General features: G+C 56.4%; 1 protein-coding gene across 1 annotated transcript; it reads left to right on the forward strand.

Moving 5' to 3' along the window:
• The first annotated feature begins 2,265 nt into the window (after nucleotides 1-2,265).
• TRMU (tRNA mitochondrial 2-thiouridylase) lies at nucleotides 2,266-22,175 on the forward strand. Its single transcript, XM_036072830.2, has 11 exons — nucleotides 2,266-2,419; nucleotides 5,383-5,548; nucleotides 9,351-9,457; nucleotides 12,662-12,784; nucleotides 16,174-16,346; nucleotides 17,768-17,821; nucleotides 17,905-17,971; nucleotides 19,268-19,368; nucleotides 20,642-20,786; nucleotides 21,089-21,171; nucleotides 21,674-22,175. The coding sequence occupies exons 1-11, from the start codon at nucleotides 2,338-2,340 to the stop codon at nucleotides 21,836-21,838; spliced, it is 1,266 nt and encodes a 421-aa protein (XP_035928723.1). The 5' UTR covers nucleotides 2,266-2,337; the 3' UTR covers nucleotides 21,839-22,175.
• The last annotated feature ends 1,114 nt before the right edge of the window (nucleotides 22,176-23,289 follow it).

Below are 23,289 nucleotides of genomic sequence, written 5' to 3' on the forward strand. Positions count from 1 at the left end.
TTAAGCATCTGCCTTCGGCTCAGGTCATGATCCCAGGGTCCTGGGATCGAGCCCCGCATCGGGCTCCCTGCTCAGCGGGAAGCCTGCTTCTCTCTCTCCCTCTCCCACTCCCCCTGCTTGTGTTCCCTCTCTCGCTGTGTCTCTGTCAAAAAAATAAATAAAATCTTAAAAAAAAAAAAGACAGATGCTCTGGAGCTCCCTGAGTGCTGGCCATGTTCTCCGCACAGTGTGAGGTGCCTCGGCGGCCACTGGAGGTCCACGCTCCCAGGTTTAAGAGGTCTGACTTCACGCCACTTCTATGTATTTCATTAACCTCCTGGGGCACGTCTCTGAAATCTGCGTATCTTACATCCCTGTTGGCACATGGCACCGGGGATGTCATTTTCCTTCTCATGGCTGAACCATCTGAATGTAGTAGCTGAAATGCCAGCTCTTTAACCGAAAAGCCGCAGAAAGTGTTGCAAACGTTACCATGTTTCCGCCACTGTGGGGGTGGGTTGCAGCATATCTAAACCCAAACCCCTTTGCTTAGGCGGGAAAACTGGACTTCCACCCTAACCTTGTACCAAACTGCCACACCCAGGAAGGGCGTGGTCCTCTAGACTGAGCCAAAACGTCCAGTGGCTTCAACTCAGCCCCTGCCAGAGACTCCACCAAAGGTTCACCCCAAAATTCGCTGTGTCTGCTCATCTCTTCTGGGAAGTGTGAGATGAAATAGATACTCTCGTTGGATGTTTTGTTGGATGATACCTTATTCTTCAGAAAAAGCTGTCATTCCTCTGCTTCCCCACGGGGACCTTGACCGTCCCTTCTGTCAGAGAGCTCACCCTGTACCCGCCCTTGGCACCAGTGGCCACGACTCTCTAGCTGGCAGGTCCTGCTTTTCTTCTCAGAAACGGAGACTTGACCTCGTTTCTCTCCAGACCCTTAAGGTCTTCCCATCCTCAGGGAAATGGCTTGCTTTAATAATTATCCATGTTTAAACATTTAGTCCACTGCCAGTCTACTAAGAAACTGCTAAGGAGCTAGCACAGTTTTAACCCGAGGCTTCAGGGTGTGTGTGTTATTGGGCTGATTCCCATCTATTCGCTGAGGCACCTCCTCCCTTGCACTTTCAAACCATGGTCCAAATTCTACATGAAATCAATCTAGTGGACAGCACCAGCGGTTCTTAAAAATGAAAGAGAACCAAATGGAAAATAACGGAGTACATGGCACGTTGGAAAGATAAAAACTGTTTAGAGAGGTTTCTTTTTATGCTTTCTATGTGTAGGTTGGTGTGTCCTCTGGGCCACCCTGGAAAATGTGACACTGGGTTTGAAGTGAAGAAAGTTCAGAATCGCTGACTTAAAAGGATGCCTGATTCTGCTTGTGCGGACCACAGCTTCTGGTGTCAGCGCAAATCTCAGTCCTTTGGGGCCCGGGGCACTCCTGATCTGAGTCGTGCCATCCCCTGCCTTGGCACTCCGCACTGACCACCCCTTCCCTCCCCCAGCCCCTCAGCCGGCCGCCTCTGCTCCGTCCAGGTTTCTTACCTGGGCCTCCTCCTTTGCTTTCATCACCTCCTACCTCCCCACTCTCTTTCTTTAGGCCCAGCGAATGTCTCCCGGTTCTGCTGTTCCCCTCCCGCGGAAACGTGCCTGCCCTCGGTCATCTGCCCCGCTGCCCGACGCGTGCGCTCCCGCGCGCGAGCATTCGGGAACAGCCACATCTCCAGTTGGATGATGATGGCCCAAGGCACCTGACCCGCTGGAGCTGACCCGGCAGGCCACTCCCTCCTCCGGGAATACTCCGCAAGACAGAAACATCAAGTCCTCCACCCTCTTTCTCATCCCCCCACATCCATTCCCGCAGGCAAAGGCTACTGAGTCGACCTGAAAACGCACCCCCTCCCCACGTGGCTGTCACGGGCTGCTAACCAGGCTCCCAGCTCGTCCTCTGCACAGGGCAGCCAGGAAAAACTTTCGAAATTTAGATGTGATCATTTCGCTCCCCTGCTTAAAGGTCCGCTCTCCTAGAATCCAGCTCCTCGCCGCACACCCCCGGGGACGACCTCCGGGGCCTTGCCCGCGGTAAGCGGGTCCACAGGCGTGCACCTGAGCTGACGCTGACCCCGCCCCCGAGCGGCGCAAGCATCCGCAGCCGCGAGCCCAAGCAGGGGTGCGCGCGCAGGGGGCGTGGGCGGGGCCTCGGGAGAGGACGCGCGGGCGGGGGCGGAGCGCCGCGCCCGATCGCACGTTTCCGGCCCGGCTGCGTCTGCGTCGCCGCGGCGGAGGCGGGACTTCCGGCGCGGCGCGGAAGCGGCGGCAGAGGCCGCGGGAGGTTGGCGGTGGGCTGATGCAGGCGGCGCGGCACGTCGTGGTCGCCCTGTCCGGCGGGGTGGACAGCGCCGTGGCCGCGCTACTGCTGAGGCGGAGAGGTGAGCGACCCCTTCTCGGGGACTACGGCCGTGCCCGGTTCCCCACGCAGTGGAGGGGGGCATCCCCGACTCTGGGGGCCCCGAGGCCCTCTGACCGGGGTGACGGCGGCGGCGGGGTCTGCGCCGACCCCGGGGACGGTCCTGGTCCTGCCGGGCCCGTGCGGCCGAAATGCCCACGGAACGTCCGTGCGCTCCGTTCCCGGATGACTCCCCTGTGCCGGAGCGCCAGCGTCCGTTCCAGGGGTCTGGAGAGTGCCTGCGGTCGGGAGCCGAGCTGAGCTCCGTCTCCATGTGTGGGGTCGCTTCTCCTTGTGAGGCCGCCTCCACGGGGTGAGGTGTGCACCCTCCGCTGGGAGCACCTGGGACGCAGGGGTGGATGAGAGGTTCCTGAGCTAGTTCCGCTCTCCTCGGTGAAGCGGAGGGAACGCCTACCTCGCTGGCTCACTGGAAGGCGCAGCTGACACGAGCCTGCACAAGCTTTCGTCCAACCCTCTGTCCCGGTGCCCAGCACCTACTCGGCCCTCCGAAAACAGTGGTTATTAGCTTCTAAATAGAAATGTAGGCACACGGCGTGCCTGAGTGGCTCAGTCGGTTGAGCCTCCGACTCTTGATTCCCTCTGGGGTCATGGTCTCAGGGTCTTAGGATAGAGCCCGGCGAGGGCTCCGCACTCATCGGGGAGTCGGCTTGGGATTCTGTCTCTCCCTCTCCCTTCCTCCCCACCCACTCATGCGCGTGCGTGTGTGCGCCCTCACTCTCTCAAATCTTTTAAAAAAATGTAGGCACGCTAAGCATCTATAACTTGAGAACGGGGACTCAAATCATCACAGAGGGTCACGGTGTTTAAGGTGAGACTTGAAGGAAGAGTAGGATTTCACTAAGCAGAGAATTGGCGTGAACTGTGGAGGAAAGTGCTCCTGGCAGAGTCAGCAGCTCGAGCAAAAGGTCAGAGGCATGCAAGTGTCGGCTGGGTTTGGACAGAAGGAGGTGGCTGGAGAAAGGAGAAAACAGTGATTATGGAAGGTGTTATTTTAGGGACTTTAGACTATGTTTAGACTGTGCAGAGCCCTTGAAGGTTCCTGATGATGTGTGACATGTTTTGAGAGATGTGGCAGACTAGCCGTGGGCAGACCAGGTATACTACGTTTACTCTACAGGAAGGTCAGCTGTCCCTTCTCCCCAGGACCCAGACGACCACTCCGTATTCCAGCCTTCCCTGGGGTTTCCTCCTCAGTGGGAGAAGCTGATGGACGTAGCAAAGGAAAAGCGTGGTCCTCTCCTTGGCATCACGGGCTTCCCTATTCTTGTTGGAGGTGCAGGTCCTATCCTGTGCCCCCTGGAAAGTTCAGGTCCCATCCTGGAGTGCCTGAGCCTGTGCCCATAAGTGGGTCCGTCTCCATGACAAGAAGGCTGAAGTTACAGAAGAGGAGATTTTTAAAGCTGTGTGTGGGGTTGTCTCTTCTTTTTTTAAAAGATTTTATTTATTTATTTGACAGAGAGAGACACAGCGAGAGAGGGAACACAAGCAGGGGGAGTGAGAGAGGGAGAAGCAGGCTTCCTATGGAGCAGGGAGCCCGATGTGGGGCTCGATCCCACGTCCTTGGGATTATGACCTGAGCCGAAGGCAGACACTTAACGACTGAGCCACTCAGGCGCCCCTGGGGTTGTCTCTTCTACAAGGACCTTTTTAGCTCCTGTTCTGTGCAGGGCACTGGGACAGAGGGTTGAATGAGATGTAGTCCCCGCTCTCTGAAGAAGTCCACGCTATCGTGAATTGCTGAAGGGGGCAGACTGGAACACCAAGCCCAGCAGAGCCCAGTGTGGTGTGCCTGTAAGAGAAGTGGAGTGGGAGAGGGCCTGATGAACTACGGGGGGGGGGGGGGGGGCGCGTGGTGGAGCTTTGACTTTGCATCTCTGTTCTTTGGAATACTCTATTAAACCTCTAAAAAAAAACAAAACAAAAAAACCTCTTAGTCACTGCTTTTCCTTTGCTACGTCCATCAGCTTCTCCCACTGAGGAGGAAACCCCAGGGAAGGCTGGAATACGGAGTGGTCGTCTGGGTCCTGGGGAGAAGGGACAGCTGACCTTCCTGTAGAGTAAACGTAGTATACCTGGTCTGCCCACGGCTAGTCTGCCACATCTCTCAAAACATGTCACACATCATCAGGAACCTTCAAGGGCTCTGCACAGTCTAAACATAGTCTAAAGTCCCTAAAATAACAAACAATGCTTTTGTTACATTGAGCCTACCCACTAAGAAACATTTCTCAAACCCTTTTCCCACAGGGTAGGCACCTGAGTGGTTCCCTAAGATGAAGCAAAGCTAACATTGGTCTTTCCAGTATTTGGTTGGGTACTTTGTTACAATAGAAGAGGACCAAAAAAAAGGTCATAAAATACATAGTTAGTACACCTTTATAATAAAATAGTCCAGATTTTAATTGTCTTCTTGTCTGATGACTTAGAGTCTAAGTTCTAGATGATAATTGGAAACAGTCTTTGAAATCAGTTTACTTTTTTGATAACTGAATGGTGGTTTTTATTTGCTTTGAAAAATGTTGAATTTCTGCTCTTCCATCATTCAGCACTCATTTGCTGAGCCTCTACCGCGTGCTAGGCATTGTGCGGACACAGGGTAGGGATACAGAGATGAAAATACACCATCTTGCTCACCTGGGGGACACAGGCCAACAGTTGCAGTCCCGCAGCGCGCTGTGATGAGGGAGGCGTGTACAAGGGCTGTGGGAGTGTAGGGGAGGGAGCCTCTGGGCCAGCCAGCAAGTCAGGTGGCTTGCACTCAGATGTGAGTCACTCGGAAGGCCATGTAGCAAAGCAGGCATTGCCGGGTGACCCAGCGGATGGTGGTGCGGGAGTGGGGCGTGTCAGGGAACTGCTGGGAACTCAGCAACTGCTTTCACCCCGCGTTGATTATGGACTCCAATTCGTGTCCCCTCATTCCCCCAGGCTACCAAGTGACAGGGGTGTTCATGAAGAACTGGGACACGCTGGATGAACATGGAGTTTGCACTGCTGACAGAGACTGTGAAGATGCTTATAGAGTTTGCCAGATCCTAGACATCCCTTTCCACCAAGTGTCCTATGTGAAGGAGTATTGGAATGACGTGTTCAGGTGGGTCCAGTTCAGAGACGCAGAAGGCTTCCTGATGTGCTGTACCGCCTTTCCAAGGGAACGACTGCCGTAGTCGGCCGGGCCAGTGACACGTGGCCAGTGCTGTTTGGCAGTGGTGCCGGAGACCGTGTATGGGAGATCCCAGAGCAGCCGGCCTCATATTTCCTTATGGTGCCACCTGCTAGAAGTCTCCTTAATGCCTTCATGAACCTGGAGTTGTTTCTGCTGCTAACTTTGGGTGAGGGAACTGAGGCTGAGGTCTTCCCTGAGAGGTGCCACGCAGGGATCCCTGTGCGGGTCAGTGACGAGGGGCTTCTGGGAAAAAGAATTAGGTGAGGCCCCCCTCCTTGGTGCCTCATGAAAACACGAAACACAAAGACTTTAAAATGTAACAAATACCAACGGTGATCTTTAAGTGCTTGCTCTGTACTGGGCACAGTGCTGCATTTGGGGACACAAAGGCGTATAAGCTGTGGCTCCATTCTGCAGGGGTTTGCAGCCTGGGGGGAGGAGGACATTACCTTCAAAAGAGGTAACAGTGGTGAGCGGCATGTAAGACGTACTAGTGATTTCATTAAAATGCTGCAGGTTCAGAGGAGGGAGAAATGTGTCATATGGAGCAGTCAGGAGGGCTTTATGGAAGAGGTGAAGTTGGATCTGCTCTTGAAAATAATAGTGAAGTAGAGATTTTCTAAACGGGGTAGCAAGAGCAGTGGTGAAGAGGAGGAATGCCCATCATTTTGGGGGGGCGTTGACAGCTTCGGCTGGACTCTTGTCACTGTGGAGGAAGGCTGCTTGCTCTGGGGTGTGGGGAGCCCACCTAGGCTCTGCACGGTGGGTGTCCATCAAAGGTGCCCTGGGCAGCAGCGATGTGCACAGGTGTGGGGTAGGCACTAGCCTCAGGAAATCCGTGGGTCCAGTCTTGATCCTGCTACTTACTGCATGACCTTGGGCAATGTACTTGGCTTTCTAAGCCTTTTTTCTCATCTCTTTAATGAGGATATTGCCTCATGGGGTTACTGTAAGAATTAAATGAGTTGAGATATAAAGGTGTCAACACTGTGCCTGGCATATTAGTAAGCAATAAATGTAGCTCTTGTGATTTGTATTATTGAAAAGAGCGATCTGGCAGCCAAGTGTAGGGTAAGTTATGGGAGAAGATTGGAGGTGGAGAACCTAGGGAGAAGCTGCTGCTAGAGGGTGAGGATGACGGGAGTGTGGAGTGGGGGTGAGGGCTGGCTGTGGCGGGCCCCAGAGGACAGACCCATTGGCAGCAGATGTCAGGCTGAAGAGTCGGCTGGGGTGCTTGTTGAACACCCACCTGCATGGGGCCTGGGATGTCGGCCCCGGAACCTGCACTGTGACAAGCACGTCCATTCATTCTGATGGGGGATCCGCCGGGTCTTACTTCGGAAGCAGAGACGTGGGGCTTGGTGACTGACGGGTGTAGGAGTGGGAGAAAGAGGAGTCAGATAGCTTCACCGTCAAATCTGGGTGGGTGGGGAAAGCTGCTTTGGGAATTCCTTTGAGTACTGCAGGGTTTAAGGTGATAGCAAGAAATCCAGGCGAATTTAAACTTCACCCTTTATTGCTAGGTTTGGAAAGTGTGAGCGAATATGATCTATTGAAGGTTAACTCACATTTAACTGAGGCCAGGCAGGCTCTGTCCAGTCTGCCCTCTGCCCTAGTTTCATCCTGGTTGCCTGTGGGGATGGTTGTGATTGTGCTTTTTGTTCTGAACGCTCACCGCTCTGTTTTGTTTTTGTTTTTGTTTTAACGTTTTATTTATTTTAGAGCACGAGGTGTGGGGAAGGGCAAAGGGAGAGGGAGAAGCAGACTCCCCGCTGAGCAGGGAGCCCGATGCGGAGCTTGATCCCAGGACCCTGAGATCATGACCTGAGCTGAAAGCAGACACTTTACCGACTGAACCACCCAGGAGCCCCTGAACGCTCACCGCTCTGATAGCACTTTCTAGCTCCGAGATTTCTTCTGAATTCTTTTGTTCAAGGCCCATTTGGCCTTCAAGGGTCAGAGTGCAGATGTTCTTTCTGCTTGCCGTCTCCCTCTTGGGGTGCAGATGGGATTTGTCCTCTCACCGAACAGGCTGTGCTCCGTGGTTTTTGCTGATGCCACTGATCTGTCTTCATTAAGCCGTCTGGGAAATGGTTGACGTGATTTTCATAAGCCAGTGGAAACGTTCAGCCTCTTTAACATTCATTCAGTACTTGTTATATAGAAAACGTTCTGGAGGCGGTGGACACACAGAAAGAGTAAAGCAAGAGTTTAATGAAACTCTTGACAATTTTCTAACAGTTAAAAAGTTGAAATACGGAGTAACACAATGTTCTCCCTTCCTGAGAGGACCAAGAGGCGGCAGGAGCGGTTTGGCATTGCTTGCTGGAGTTAAAGATGCGTGTGACCTATGACCCTGTGCCGGTTCTTGGTCTGCCTTCATAATGTGCCCCTCTTGGTCAGCGTTGTTCTTTGTAACCATAGTAGAGCTTTAGCTTCAATGAAAAATGATCACAGATACTCAAAATATACCCTGTAACTTTTTTCTTTTTTAAAGATTTTATTTTGAAGTGATCTCTACATCCACTCAAAGCTCAAACCCATTACCCCGAGATCGAGAGTCGCATGCTTCTCCAACTTTAATACTTTAAACTCCCCTTTAATACTCACTTTAAACTCCTGGAACAGTCATCATAATCCTCCTAAAGTGAATACTCTGAGACCATGAACTTCTTGCCTAACCATCCTTCTCCTGTGTGCAGTCAGCCAGCCCGTTAGAGCAGAGTTGGGTCAGCTAGGCTGCCTGACGCCCTGAAAACCTCCGGACGTTGCTGGTCCTTAGACGTGTGGGAGCCACATTAGAAAAGTATCAGTACCAGTCCTGGTACATTTATTCGCCCAGTGACCTGGGTCCCCAGGCTGGGACTGTGGAATCGCTAATAGAACCCCAGAATGGTGGCTCAGGATCATAGGGTTCCTGCTCTGGCTCCCGCATGTTCTTCACCCAAGCCTTCCTCTGTTGGTGGAGTTAGGGGAAGTGGAGTTGAGTGAGTCCATCCCATCCCTTCCCCGTACACCCTGTGAGCCTCTGGGGAGCCGGAACGGCTGCGGAGCCGGAATGGCAGGCGATACCTGGCTTTCTGTCTGGCTTTGTCCGCTACCAGAGATTCAGATGGAAAGTGTGGCTGGCTTTACACTAATGCTTGAAAACACTGACATGGCTGTCTAATGAAGCTCCCCCGTTTTATAGAAGATTGTAGCTCTGTAAGACGGGGAGAAGCTAACTTCAAGTAATTTAACCGATTTATTTTTAAAGATTTTATTTATTTGAGGGGTGCCTGGGTGGCTCAGTCATTAAGCGTCTGCCTTCAGCTCAGGTCCTGATCCCAGGGTCCTGGGATCGAGCCCCGCATCGGGCTCCCTGCTCCGCAGAAGCCTGCTTCTCCCTCTCCCACTCCCCCTGCTTGTGTTCCCTCTCTCGCTGTGTCTCTCTGCCAAATAAATAAAATCTTTAAAAAAAGAAAAAGATTTTATTTATTTGAGAGAAAGAACGTGAGCTCAAGCTGGGTGGGGGGAGGGGCAAAGGGAGAGAGAGAGAGAATCTCAAGCAGACTCCGTGCCAAGCGCAGAGTCAGACACGGGGCTCAATCCCACAACCCCGAGATCAGGAACTGAGCCGAAATCCAGAGCTAGACACTCAACTGGCTGAGCCACCCAGGTGCCCCTATGGATTTATTTTTTTGAGGAATGTCTCACACTTAGGAATGAAAATCTTTTTCTTCTATTCCAGTGATTTTTTAAGTGAATATGAGAAAGGAAGGACTCCCAATCCTGACATAGTCTGCAACAAGCACATCAAGTTCAGTTGTTTTTTCCATTATGCTGTGGATAATCTCGGTAAGTCATTTTGTTATTTCCATTTAATCTTTTTAAAATCATAAGGTTTTCAGAGGTAGCCAGGAGCCAAATGCTGGTAAACAGTTTTATCTTCAGAAGGAAAAGAAGCAGTGAAAACGATCATATTCTGTATTTTCCTGAGTAAGAAAGAATTTTCTGGCAATATGCAAATGACAGGGTCACAGGGAGGAGGGAGTGTTTCCTCATCGTGGACCTCCCAGGTGTAGGGACCGTGCTGTAGGTTCAGGAGCACCAAGCTCAGAACGTCCTGAGGAAACAAAGGGGTCACGGGCAGAGAGCCCACAGTGGGGCCACCAGGGCTTGCCTGCAGGTCCAGCTTTGCCCAGAGCAGCTCCATTTCCTGGCAGAGTTATATTTAGCGGAAGTTTCATGAGCCCTATTTAGAGCTCAGGAAAGTCAGCATTCGGTTTCTTGCTAGTCCTCCTTTTTGCTAGTCCTGGTGGGACTTTTTATCTTGCTTCCCAAGGTGACTTTCTGCTCTGCCCCGAGAACAGGTCTGGGTCTATACTTGATTCTGGATTCTGGGCCTCTCTTTCCCAGGATTTGAAGCCATGGTTTAGTGGTCTGTTCTTTTTATTTTCATTTTTTTAAAAAATTTTATCTATTTGAGAGCGAGAAAGCACGAGTGGGGGTGAGGGGCAGAGCGAGAGGGAGAAGCAGGCTTCCTGCCGAGCAAGGAGCCGGATGTAGGGCTCATTCCCAGGACCCTGAGATCAGGACCTGAGCGGAAGGCAGACGCTTCACTGGCTGAGCCCCCCTACCCCTGGCGCCCCTAGTGGTCTGTTCTCAAAGCCCGTCGAGGCCCTGCTCCCTACTGACAGCTGCCTGCAGATTTTGTCTGTCCTGCTGGTTCTCCTCTCTCCTCTCCGTCTGCCTGCTGGGGCATCCCTGTCCTTGGTGGGGCTCCCCGACACTGCCTCGCTCGCTGCGGCCACTCCCGTGCCCTGCCCTCGCAGCAGTTCCCGATTCTGGCCTTTCCGTTGCTTCTGTCCCGTGCGGCTCACCCTGCCGCGTCTGGCGACGTGCCCAGACATGTTAGTGCGACCGTCCTGTGCCAGTGGTCCGGTGGCGTCCCAGGACTGTCGGCTGCTCTGTCCGGTCAGCTCTGCCACAGTGATGGAGGTGGGCCCCCACGAGGCCTGCAGACCCCGTGCACAAGGGCCCTGCCGCTGGGGAGGGGACACGCTGGGTCACAGGCCACATTGATACCTGCCAGACGAAGGCTCCAGAAGTCTGGGTGCGTTTGAATGACTGACCCCAGAACTGAGCATTGGTAGAGGTCATACTCCGAGGGAGGTCATACTCCGAGCTGGGGAGCAGATCTGGGGCTCTAGCGGCCTGCGGTCTGGCATGACCTGGTGTTCGGGGGTGTCAGGAAGGAAAGGCACCTGCCCTGCTCTGCTCTGGGGGGCCATGTCTGGGGGGCTTACACTTAGCCCCCATTTATTCGGGAAGGGAGTGACAGGCTCATGGCTTGGGCAGTGACTTTGGTTTTGGGTGTTAGGAGACAGGACCTCGGATGAGCCATGCAGTTACCGGGGGTCCTCGTGCCCGGCGAGTGGCCTCCTTTGCGTGCCTGCCACGCAGGGCAGAGCCTGGCTGTGCAGGAGAAGGGCCGCACTTGGGAGGGGCGCAGCCAGCTCTGCGGGAGGGGGTGACACCTCCCTCTGGAGAGAGTGGGGCTCCCGGTTGCCTTAGCTTCTCAGGGAGCCAGCCCCAGGTGGCCGTCTGTTGGGGTCGCTTCGGAAGGAGTTTGTCCAGGGAGTGTCTCCACGTCTGAATTCCCGCGTGAGCAGCGCACACGGAGGGAAAGTACGTGAGACCTAGACTCTGACATCTTGGGGCTTCTCCCAGAGGGACTCGATGCTTGGCAGTGTAAGTGGTCGTTCTTTAAGGAAATAGATTTAAGGAGGGTTTTTTTTTTTCGTCTCTGAAAAGCAATCAGGATACAATAGTGTGTTTCCAAATGTGCGTTTTCTGGTAGTTCATATACAACAGTTAATTCTTTTTTTTTTTTTTTAACCTTCCCAGTAAGAATTTGCCTCAGGGTGGGGAATGCATGTGGCAAACGGGAGCGCCCACTCCGGTGCAGAGGTGGTTTCTGCTTGTGTTAGCTGTGGCCGATGGCTTCCGTGGCAGACCAGTATTACTAGAACTTCCCTTTTTGTTTTTGTTTTTTTAATAGGTAAATCCTTTATTTCATTTTTTTTTTTAAGTAAGCCTCTACGTCCAGCGTGGGGCTTGAACTCATGACCCCAAGATTAGGACCCACACGCTCCTCCAACTGAGCCAGCCAGGCGCCCTCAACAGTTAATTCTCGTTGCATCTTCTGTCTTACACTGAGCTAGTCTGGTGGGTGAGGCACCCACTCGGTTTGCTGCCCCTTCCGGGAGCAGGTCTCTTGCAGTACTGAATATCTGAAATGTTCGCGCAGGGAAAGGTTATGAACTCATATGTGCCTTCGTAGGTTCTTTCGCTTTTTTGCATAAAGGGGAGAGAAGAAATGGAATATGCTGGATGGTCCTTCACTGCGGTGGAAATAATGTGTGTTTATTAGAGAAAGTTCAAAACGACAGCAGAGGGAAAATAGGGAGATATCGCCTATCATTTCACTTCCCAGAATCAAAGGAATGGGCTTTCTCATATTTTTCTTAATCTTTTTCTGTACATTAAAAAAAGTGGGATCGTAGTGTTACGTATTTTTTTCCCTACTTAACAACGTCATGAAAAATTCCTCGTAAGTGGTGCTGTTCTTAGGGCAGTGGCATTTTAACTTTATGTTCTCCTGGTGGTGAACATTTTGGTGTTCTCAATTTTCCTTAGTATAGGAAACACTGAAATGAGCTTTTTACACTTAAATCTTTGTGTGCATATCTGTTTCCTTAAGCTAGAGTGAATGAGGGGATGGATGCTACCTTTTGAAAGGATCATAAAGCTGCAGTGAAACCTTGTAGCGAGGTTGTATCCGCGTAAATGGAGAGTTCAAGGCCACTTTTGATCAGAATGTTGGGGGCGGCCTCCACGCCCTGGACCTCCGTATTTGAGAGGGAGCTGGACCATCGGCGCGGGCCGTCCACACAAGGCTTGGTGTCTGCCCGCTCCTGAGAGCTCCCGAGGCCCGAGGTGGCCATAGTCACACATGCGGGTCTGAAGCTTGATGTTGTGTCTTTAAAAACCTGACAGGAGCAGACGCAGTTGCCACAGGTCACTACGCCAGGACCTCACTGGAGGATGAGGAAGTCTTTCAGCAGAAGCACATGAGGAGGCCAGAAGGGCTTTTCAGAAATCGATTTGAAGTCAGAAATGGTAAGTTAGAGCGCGGGGGTCAGACCTTCAGGACTGGTGCACAGAGGAGACTGCTTTGGAGCGTGGCGGCGGGTCCTTGTCTGAGCGCGGCCCCCACGTCTGTGTCTTCCACACTGGCTGGCTGGTCTTGAAAACTACAGTTATCGGGAGCAGAGCCTGGCTGGAGCCTGCATCTGTGATTTCTTACCCAGTTCCTCACACTCCGCTAGCGACTCGAAGGTTCCTGTGCTGTCGAGGACATATCTGTTGATAGTCGGAGGGCTCACAGGCCATGTCGCTTACCGTCAGACTCTTGAGGGCTCGACACTGAGGTGTGTACTTCAGTGTGACCCAGTTGCTGGAGCCTGAGAGGCCTGCTGGAAGACGTGTTTCCAGAGATTATGGGTATAAATCAGTTTATCGGCGTTAGAGGAAGTCAAGCTCCACCTTTCTAGAAAAATGCCCAGCTGTCACAGGGAAGCTGCTGGCTTGTCCGGTGTACATTTGTGTGTAGAAGAGAGGAGCTCACATCACTGTGAAGGGAGCTCAGAGCCACGTCTGAGCAAGAAATCTCCATTGTTGTGGGATCGCTGGAGGGCCAGCCCGCTGACCGCCCGCCTCACGGCCCCTGCCCCTCTCCCCTGAGCACGGCCGTGACAGGCACGCGTTCGCTTGGCCCCGCTGAGCGCGGAGCTGGATGCGCTCGCCCCACTTCACAGGGGAGGGGGCTGAGGCGTGGAGTCATTTGACTGGGCTCCATGCGGCCGGAGCGCTGGCTCGCAGCCCAGTTCGGCCCAGCTCCATAGTTGTGCCCTTTCTGCTGGGCCAGGCCCCAGTCGAGTTCTGTCCTCCGTGTCACCGAGCCTGGTCGTGCAGTCGTCTGCTGTGCTGCGGGGGCCCCGAGGGTGCTGCAGGCGCTCGGCTGCCCAGGTCTCGTCCCCACCCCTGTTTTCACAGCAGAGGGCGCCCAGATAACCTTCCCGCCTTGAGCACAGCCAAGGACAGTGCTTGCTTGGGGGAAGGTCTCCCTCTGCTGCCTGTGGGGCGCTGGGCCCTTAGCCGCCGGGCTTGCCGCCAGGGCCTCAGGGACAGATGCGGGGAGAGAGGACGGGTTTCCTCGGCCTCCCTCCCGGGTGCTCCCGGGGGCCGCCTCTCCCACTCCTGGCACCGCTCTGCCGGCAAGCCTCTCCGTGCCGGGAAGGATGCGGAGTCCTGCCACTTGGGAACTCCGCGGCAGAGTGCAAGTAAATACGGATTTAAGTGTCCTGAGTGGCTAAAGGATTTATTTCCATATTGAATAGACATGCTTATCTCCTAGAAAATGGTGTGCCTTCCAGAGCTCTCTGGACCTTTATGCTAGGCCAATAGGTGCTCTGAAACTTCTCTGATCATATTGACGGATGTTTTGTTGAGTCATTTGAATGTGTAGTTGTGGTAGGAATACAACAGTGTCGTTGTTTTCAGCATGTTTTCTAGGCACACCAGAGCTTTTTATTTAACTCTTACTTAGTTGCCCTAGAGACCTGGACTAGGGCCTCCTGGCCTGGGCGTGGGTCCCTGGGCAGAGGGCAGGCGGGGCAGCGCACACGGGGCAGCGCAGAGCCCGCCTGGGTTCGTCGGCGCTCCTGGACCCTGGCCTGGCCGCCTAGTCAGGCTCACCCGTGTGAAGGGGGCACGGTGCCAGCCTGACTGCGGACAGAGCTGTGAGGGTGTGTGAATGAAGCCCCTGGAGCGTGTTCCTTTCCATGGTTTAAGATTGCCGGCCTCCTGGGGCACCTGGGTGGCTCAGTCGTTACGCATCTGCCTTCGGCTCGGGTCATGATCCCATGGTCCTGGGATCGAGCCCCACGTCGGGCTCCCTGCTCCGCGGGAAGCCTGCTTCTCCCTTTCCCACTCCCCTTTCTTGTGTTCCTGCTCTCGCTAACTCTGTCAAATAAATAAAATCTTTAAAAAAAAAAAAAAAGATTGCCGGCCCCTTTAAAAAAAAAAAAAAGATTTTGAGTCTGTTTTATTTATTTATTTATATTTATGTATTTTTTAAAGATTTTATTTATTTGAGAGAGAGAGACAAATAGCAACAGAGATAGAGAGAGAGAGAGAGCATGAGTGGGAGCAGAGGGAGAAGCAGAGCCCGATGTGGGGCTCGACCCAGGACCCTGAGATCACAACCTGAGCCGAAGGCAGACGCTTCTCCGACTGAACCGCCCAGACGCCCTAGATTTTGAGTCTGTCTTAAACTGTGTCCTGAGGCCTCCGTGCACGCTGCTTGACTGGGCTTCCTTTTGAAACAAAAAGTAGCCTTGGGCAGACGAGTCTGCCTGCCTGATGACTGGCTATTTTCCATTTCTCGGCCGGTCGCGTTGCTCTGCACATAGGAAGGGATGGACTAGGACTTAAGCCGCACCTGCACTGTTCTGGGGAGCCTCTTCAACGATCTCAACCTTAGTTTCCTCGTCTGTAAAATAGGGGTAATGAAACCTCCCGTGGCTAAAGTGAGAATCACGTTTGAGGTCACGGGTGGCGAGCGTTCCCTCCCCAGGGCCCATGTTCCACACGCAACGGTGTGAGCTGACAGGCGCACCTGTGTCGTGTGGACCCCAGCACATGTAGCACGCTCTGAGGGTGCCGTGCGGCGGCCTCTCCTAGCGCTGCATCCGAGGGATGTTGGAAGGAGCCACGGTACTGAAAGCCCCCATGGCTTTTCCCGTGGCTCATTGAACTTGACATTGGGGAGCCTGGTGCTTGCAGTTGTGGCCGTCCTGGCGCGGGCCGGGCAGGTCTGATGTGGCCCAGCGCTGGAGCCGGGCCTTCTCTGATCCAGTGTCACAGGGCCAAGGTCAGTCACACCTGTGCACCGTGGCCTCTGAGGCAGAAGTTCTTTACAGTGGAGATGGGCATACGGGAGATCGCGGGGCGGTCGGACAGAGGTCCACGTGACTCTGAACAAAACCCGCTTTCCTGAGAAAGGAAACCAGTTGAGAGCCACTGCGGCTGGAGTCGGACATGGGAAGGTGGGGGGCGTGGGGAGCCGCTGACCCCCCGTCCCAGGGTTCTCTGGGGTCCTCTCGTCCAGCTTTCTCACGCTCGGCTGCATGTATCTTGGGCTTGTTTTCACGTCCCCTCTTCAGAGCGGGTGTGTACGTTGTTTAGTCTGTAAAATACTGTGACCCACGGTGGGAATTGGAATAAGCTTCCTGATCACGTAAAATTGTTCTTACCAGCAAATAAACTTGGGGTGAGAACTTTCCTCCCCTGAAGCAGGGGGATTGTTTGTTTTTCCTAGTGGTCTGCTTCTGAGTATTGATTTCTGCTTCTGACAGACCAGGGGTAATCTAATAGAAGGATGTGATTCAGAGCCAAGTACCGTTATGTTTACTCCTGCAACATCTTTTGTTCTTTACTCTTGGCAGCGGTAAAACTTCTTCAAGCAGCTGACAGCTTTAAAGACCAGACCTTCTTTCTCAGCCAGGTTTCCCAAGATGCCCTGAGGAGAACCCTCTTCCCTCTGGGGGGGCTAACGAAAGATTTTGTCAAGAAAATAGCTGCTGAGAATAGACTCCATCACGTGCTTCAGAAGAAAGAGGTAGGACCAAGGGGGGTGCGCTCGCGGTACCATGGCCATGGTCTGCGGGGAAGCGGGGTCCTGTCTGGGCACTTCCTCCCCAGGAGCCAACGTCAGGACAGAGCCCGGCTCACGCACGCGGTAGGACGTGCTGTTGACATACCAAGAACCGCTCAGATGTAATTTCTCCCTCTGTCCCCTCCTCGGCCCTGCTCTGGGGTGAGCAGCTTTCACCGGAGCCTGGCGAGCCGGTTGGGGTGCTCTTGGCCCAGCCTGTCAGGGGAGGGTGGGGCAGGAAGGACCAGGCCCCAAGACGCCCCAGCCAGGGCTCTGTCGCTGCTTGCGTGCAGATCTGCCGTTTTCACACACTCGTCCAGCCCCTCCTTGTCGAGGGCCTTCCTGTACTGGGTGCCATGCTGCTGGCCCCTGAGGATAGGGCGAGGAGCACACGGGTCCCTCATTCCTGCCTTCACGGAGGTCACAGGAGGGGGAGACAGACACGAAACATACCACGGTAAAAAGACGGGCTCCGAGGAGTTAACGTTTAATCCAACGTAAGGCCTCAGGATGAATAGGATTTAGTGTCACAAAGAGGGTTAGAGGGAAATTGTCCCAGTAGTGGGAAGACGTGTGCAAAAGCCGTGAGGTAAGAAGAGCCTGGGCGCTGGAATGGCGGTGAAGCCAGCGTGGCGGGGGTCCGGTGCTCCAGGACGGTCCCGGCGTGCTCGGGCTGGTTGGGCCACGTTAGGGCTTGGGTCACCTTCAGCTGAGGCTGCTGCTTCATTTTTGTCTTCCTGGGAATGAGCATGACCTTGCTTTTTTATCAGCAAGTCATTGTCCCCAAGGAAGACATCCTTTCTCACATCCATCCACCCATCATGTCTGTCCCTCTGTTTACCTGTTCGGTTTCTGGGTGTGGCTCTGTGCTGGGAGCTCAGACACACAAGCAGGGCAGGTGAGCGCTCTGTATGATGGGAACGGTGCTGGAGCGTGCGTTCCAGCCCATCTTCTGGGCTAGAGTAGATCACCTTGAGGGAGTCCTCTCCTTCCTCCGACTCTCCTGCGGATGCCTCGGCTTCTGGCCCAGCTCCTCTCCTTCCCGGCCCGCGGCTCACCGACGGTGGTCCCAAGGGCCCGCGCAGCTCTGGCGCTCTCTCCTGCCGGGGTAGACGTGGGGTGGCCTTGCTTACTCACCAGATCCCGGGTTGGGGGCCTGAAGCAGACCCCTCGAGATGCTCTGAAACCCCTTGAGGTCCGTTGGTGGGGCGCGGCTGGTGTCTGTGGGTGCTGGCTGAGGAAAGCCAGGCCTGCGGCCCGGGAGTGTGGGGAGGCCCCGGGAGGCCGGGGTGTGCAGCCTCCTGTCCTCCCGCCACTGGCTTGTTCTCGTGCGGACACCTCCTGCCTGTTCACTGTCCTCACTGTCGGCTTTCCTTTTGTTTCAGAGCATGGGCATCTGTTTCGTTGGTAAAAGAAATTTTGAAAATTTCATCCTTCAGGTGAGTGTTCTTTGAGCAAAAGAATGGAGCCACATTTTTGTTCTGGACCTGGATCCGTTAGTAAGGAAATGCTTGTTTTTCAGTATTTACAGCCTCGACCTGGTAAATTTATTTCTATAGAAGACAATAAAGTTCTGGGAACACACAGAGGTGAGACACAACGTCGGGCTGCTTTTCGTCCTAAACGTCCTGAGTCGTGGGGCGAGTTTCAGACAAGAAGCTTGTAATTCCTTCCGCGTCCGCGAGTGAGTCCGAGAAGCCTGTGGGCGGGGGCCGCGGGCGGCATGGGCGAGCGTGGTGGCCAGTGTTGTACGTGGTCTCCGTGAAGCCTGGACGCTCATGAAGAGGGATGCCCTCCGATTCAGAAAGACCTTGATCTCTGAGTGCTGTGTCCCTGCAAATAAACTTACCCTCTCATCGTAGAAAAAACATGAGAACACAGAAAGGTCCACCTGATGAAAGAAGTATGACTAATTGATTTCAGAACGTGAGCTTCCAGATCTAGGACGAGGAAGAGACAGGACCAGAGAGTGTCCCCATAAGGCAGGGGTGTGGCACTTGGGGCGCTGCTTGATTGTTCGCAGATACTTGCTGGGGGGGGGGTGAACTTGCCCTGGGCTGGTGTGGTGAGGCTGCGAGAGACAAATCAGGCCCAAACATTCAGAGCGCAGTGGGAGGACAGATGGTGGATTGGTGAGTGGTGGGCCTGTGCCCTCGGGGCATCGGAGAAGCCCTTGGGGGCTGGTGACCAGGTAGGTCTTGACCCAGAACGTGCCTGACCTGCTGGGGGACAAGGGCTGCTATTCAGGCATAGACAGTCTCACAGATGGTTCTTTGGAAGCCCCCAGTCCAGTTTGGGCAGATGGCTTCTCTTTCCTGTTGGGGGAGCTGACTGGGCTGTCCTGGGCTCCTGGGGAGCCAAGCAGAGAAGCCCCAGGCGTTCTGAGACGGGAGGAGGGGGCAGCCTTGCTGGGGACAGGCCCGCAGGGTGCTCCCAGCCTGTCTCCAGCAGGATGAGATCCCCTCAGCTTGTCTCCTCTGTGCTAGGGCTGTTCCTCTGGGGTGGGGTCAGGGGGTGCACAGAGAAGTGATGCCACAGCCCCCGTGCGGTTCGTCCATCAGAGGGGCTCCTGGAGGCTCAACAGGAGGGGGCTTAGGGCTTTGAAAGACGCCCTGTCCACGGTCTGCAGGAGTGGTCCCTGCGGCCGATGGTTTAGGTGGCCCGGCAGCTGGCATGGCTCCGGGCAGGGTGCGAGGTGCAGCCAGACCTGGCCCAGACAAGATCAGGGCCGAGGCTCGCGGTGGGAGCACACAGCCCCTCTGGATACTCCTCGGTGGCCTCCCGACTGCTGCCCCCTGCTCCCCATGTTCTGCTCCCCGTTAAGAGGGGGATGGCGTTTGAGATGGAGCTGGTGCCGGCTCCCTGAGACGCCATTATTTCCGTAGGTTGGTTCCTGTATACTTTGGGCCAGAGAGCCAAGATAGGCGGCTTACGGGAGCCCTGGTATGTGGTGGAGAAGGACGGCACCAAGGGCGACGTGTTTGTGGTGAGTCGGGCTGGCCTTTTAGGCAGGTGACGGAGGTCTGTTTTGGCAGAGCCAGCAGTGGCTGTGAGACCAGGCAGGGCTGGTGGAGCCCCACAGAGCAGCAGTGATTGATGGACCATCCTTGCCTTCCCTCTGCGTCCTCCTGGGATTGGCCCCCAAGGTACCAGAAGGATTTTGTTGAAGGTACTTACCAGGGTCTTACTGTACGTCGGCCACTCTGGTGATCATGACATTAATGGCTATGAATGGATCCTATTTTTCTGATTTTACGCAAGAGGCCGAAGGTCCCTCAGTGCTTAGGACAGGGCTGGCCCATGGCTCCAGCAGGCCATTGCTGAACAGACGGAAGCAGCCGAGCCGGGACCAGAGCCGTTTGTGGGCCAGTGACCTGAACCCCTGTGACCCTGAATCCCATCCCTGGGCTCTTGGAGCAGGGCTTCCCAAAGGGAGTGAGTTGGCCCTGCCCCCCACCCCCACCCCCTGGGACACTCGGCAGTGTCCCTGCGTATCTGATGGGTGGAGGCCGGGGGGCTGCTCACATCCTACAGGTTAGCTCCCACCCCCGAACAGAACGACCCGGCCTCCCATCTCAGTCGTACCAAGGTTGAGAGACCCTGCCCTAGGAGAGCAGAGTGCTCGCTCGCAGAGCTGGGGGACCCTCTCTTAGAGACAGGCAGAGCGGCCAGCGCACCTCGCCTCCTGATTCTGGGACATCTCCTTCCAAGAAGAGCCGTGGGCATCACAGCCTGGACAGGGATTGTGGTCGTGCATGAATTAAAGTGGTTTTCGTGTAAAATTTCAGTGGTGTCTCTTGCTTTGAGAAAAACCAGGAGGGTCATCACCTGACATTTGTCCCCATGTGGGTATCCCTGCGTGGGCCTTGGGGACAGGGGCCTTAGAGGCAGATGGCCTCAGCATAGCCCCGGGGCGCCGACACTGTCCCTTCTTTCCCCGGCCACCTGGTGTTTGATGGGCTTCCTGCGGTGACCTTTTTGAGACAGGCCAGCAGCGTGGTGAGCCCTGCCCGGGCAGGTGCGGCACGCAGAGTGCTGGGGACCGTGACAAGACCCTTCCCCTCCTGTGCCTCAGTTTCCTCCTGTGCAGAACAGGGAGCAGAGGCCGTGGGACGGCCCATGCGTTTGTGGGGCCGACACGGTGGCTAGCAGCCAGCTGCTGTTCGGGTTGCTGCTGCTGAAGCACGGCCGCGCAGCTTGGGGTGGGGGCCCCTCCGCTGAGGGCGTCCGTGTCCTGACCTGCGCGTCCCGCCCCGCAGGCCCCCCGGACAGACCACCCGGCTCTGTACAGGGACCTGCTGCGGACCAGCCGCGTGCACTGGATCGCGGAGGAGCCGCCCGCCGCCCTGGTCCGGGACAAAATGATGGAGTGCCACTTCCGGTTCCGCCACCAGATGGCGCTAGGTGACTGAGCGGGAGGGTCCCTTCAGAGGAGGCCCAGGGTAGGAGCAGTCATTAGACTTGGGGCGGGAGCGTCCCCCACTGTTCAGGTTGCAAAACATACTCGTAACCCCCTCTCCGCCCGCCTTCTCTGGGAGCCGGCGCTGGGAGGCGCGTCCAGGAGGTGCAGGCCTGGCAGCAGCCGTGGTGCGGAGCCCCTCTGCGGGTGGCCCTGCTGCTCCTTCCACCCCCGGGGGGCGAGGCCTGGGGCGGGCCGCACGTGGAAAGGCCAGTGCCCCCGCCAAGGACCCCTCTCTTCCACCCAGTGCCCTGTGTGCTGACCCTCAATCAAGACGGCACCGTGTGGGTGACGGCTGTGAAGGCTGTGCGGGCCCTGGCCCCGGGACAGGTGAGTGCCCCGTGCTGCAGAGGGGGTGGGGAGCCCGGCTGGAAGGGGGCACCGGGCCTCACGCCACGTCCACGTGTGGCCTGGAGCCCGGGCCTCGTGCACGAGGTGGGCTTCGGCATGTGCTCAGCTGCCCCTCGCCGGGGCCCGTGTGGCCGAGAGAGCTCTAGCCAGGGGGCTTCGTGCTCTGGAAGGAGGGCCCGCGCTTCCTCCCCACCGGAGCACCTAGTGTACAGGGTCGGGGGCTGAGGGGCAGAGTGGGTGTGGGTGCGCGGCTCACACAGCCAGTGAGGGTGGAAGCTGTGCCCCCCTGCACCCGGCGTGCCCCTCCCAGCCGCACCAGTGGTACCCGCTCCTGCTTGACTGGGAGGGCCCAGCTGCCCTGTCGGCCCCCCGTCCCCCACCCCCGTCCCCCCAGCCCAGCAGCTACGGGCCCCCACTCCTGGCTGCTGGTGGGCACCTGGCACCGGGCCCACTGTGGTGACACGGCCTCTTTCCTTTTTAGTTTGCCGTTTTCTACAAAGGGGATGAGTGTCTGGGCAGCGGGAAAATCCTGCGCTTGGGGCCATCTGCCTACATACTCCAGAAGGGCAAGAGCAAGTCCAGAGTGGCCACCGAGGGCCCCGGCGATGGCCCCGGCAATGGCCCACGGCTGGGCCCCGCGCCCTGAAGGAGGCCGAGCTGCCGCCGAGCGCCCGGGAGCAGACACGGAGGAGCCTGGGTGGAGCAGTCGGGGGAGCTTGGCTGGGTCTGCCGCCCCAGTTCTACCCAGGCGGCCAGGGTTCCAGCAAGCCTCCCGAGCCTGGGAGAGCCCCAGAAAGGCCTGCCCTGTCTTCTCCAAGTTGGTGCTCTGGCCAGAAGGACTTGCTGCCTAGTGGCTGGGTCCCAAGGGCCCCGCTTGTAGAGTTGCTCTTTCGTGCCCCAGGGCAGGCCTCCCACCCGCAAGCACACAGGCGGACTGCGGAGGAGGCTGCAGGGCCCGCATCCAATAAAACGAGTGTCTGGGACACAGAGTCTGCCGGACTCTCCTGGGGAGGGAGCAGGCCTCCGGTGCACAGCTTGGGCAGAGGGACGCCAGCCCCGCTCCCCCGTTCCTGCCGTGCCCTCCCTCCCTCACCTGTGTCGGAGAGCGAGTCCCGGCCCGCAGGGGTGCGGTGCGGGTGTGTGAGGGGGCCAGCTGCGCGGAGGCCATCCCTCCCCCTGCAGAGCGCCCGGTGCCCTGGCTGCGGTCACAGGGAACCCAGGAGGACCGGGGCCTTCGTCCCAGTGGGGCGGACCTCGGCGGGTGTTCCCTGCAGGGCAGCTTACTCACCAGAAGTCGGGGCCCCCGCGGCGCGGTCGGCCGAGCTTCCCCCAGTGGTTCCCCGACGGCCCACTTCTCGCCATGTCCTCAGCGGCCAGAGGGGCGACGGGTCTTTCTGGGGCCTCACACCGTGCCATCCCCCGGGGCTCCACCCTCACGACCCAATGCCTCCCAAAGAGCTCCTCTGTTCACACCATCACATCGGGGATTTAGGGTTTCCCCGTAGGAGCGTTGGGGGGGCGCTGAGCCCCCAGCATGGTGTGTGCGCACGTGTGGATTTTGTGGCGAGAGGGCAGGAGGTCAGGGCCGGCTGTGCTGCGTGGGCGGCACCCTGTGGCCCCGCGGAGTCCCTGAGTGACACCTCCGTGCGCTGTGAGGGCCCCGCCAGGCCCCGCCGCGGGCTCGGTCTCCTCTCCTCAGTGCCTGCGCGGCTGGGGGGTGGCGTCTGGGTCAGGCAGGGACTTGGCCCTCGGGGAAGGCCGTGTCCGCATGCCCCACTGCCTCGGCTCGCCTGCCCTGAGGGTGGGGGCTGGGCGCTGGGGACAGAGCTCGGGCTGCGTTCTCTCACTAGCCTCACACCCAACGCATTCCTAATGCTTCGAGCCAGGCTTCTGTGGGGGCCACAAGTGTGGTCCCCTGCCTCCTGTGGATAGAAGGTTCTAGACCAGAGGTGGCCTAGGCCTCCAGGCACAGTGCTGCTGGAGGGGCACCTGGGAAGGTCGTCCCGTGGCCCCCAGCCTTCAAGGCCTCTGGGGGTGACGGGGCTAGCCCTGGGTCTGGGTGCCAGGCATCCAGGGCCCCCCCTCCCCGCCCCCAGA

The sequence above is a fragment of the Halichoerus grypus genome, chromosome 6, assembly GCF_964656455.1.
Source record: "Halichoerus grypus chromosome 6, mHalGry1.hap1.1, whole genome shotgun sequence".
NCBI lineage: Eukaryota > Metazoa > Chordata > Mammalia > Carnivora > Phocidae > Halichoerus > Halichoerus grypus.

Excerpts from the sequence above, each read along its gene's own strand:
- TRMU (XM_036072830.2), top strand. The coding sequence starts at position 2,338 with ATGCAGGCGGCGCGGCACGTCGTGGTCGCCCTGTCCGGCGGGGTGGAC. Across the intron at positions 17,972-19,267 it reads AGTTCTGGGAACACACAGAG|GTTGGTTCCTGTATACTTTG; the intron begins GTGAGACACAAC and ends TTATTTCCGTAG. Across the intron at positions 19,369-20,641 it reads CCAAGGGCGACGTGTTTGTG|GCCCCCCGGACAGACCACCC; the intron begins GTGAGTCGGGCT and ends CCCGCCCCGCAG.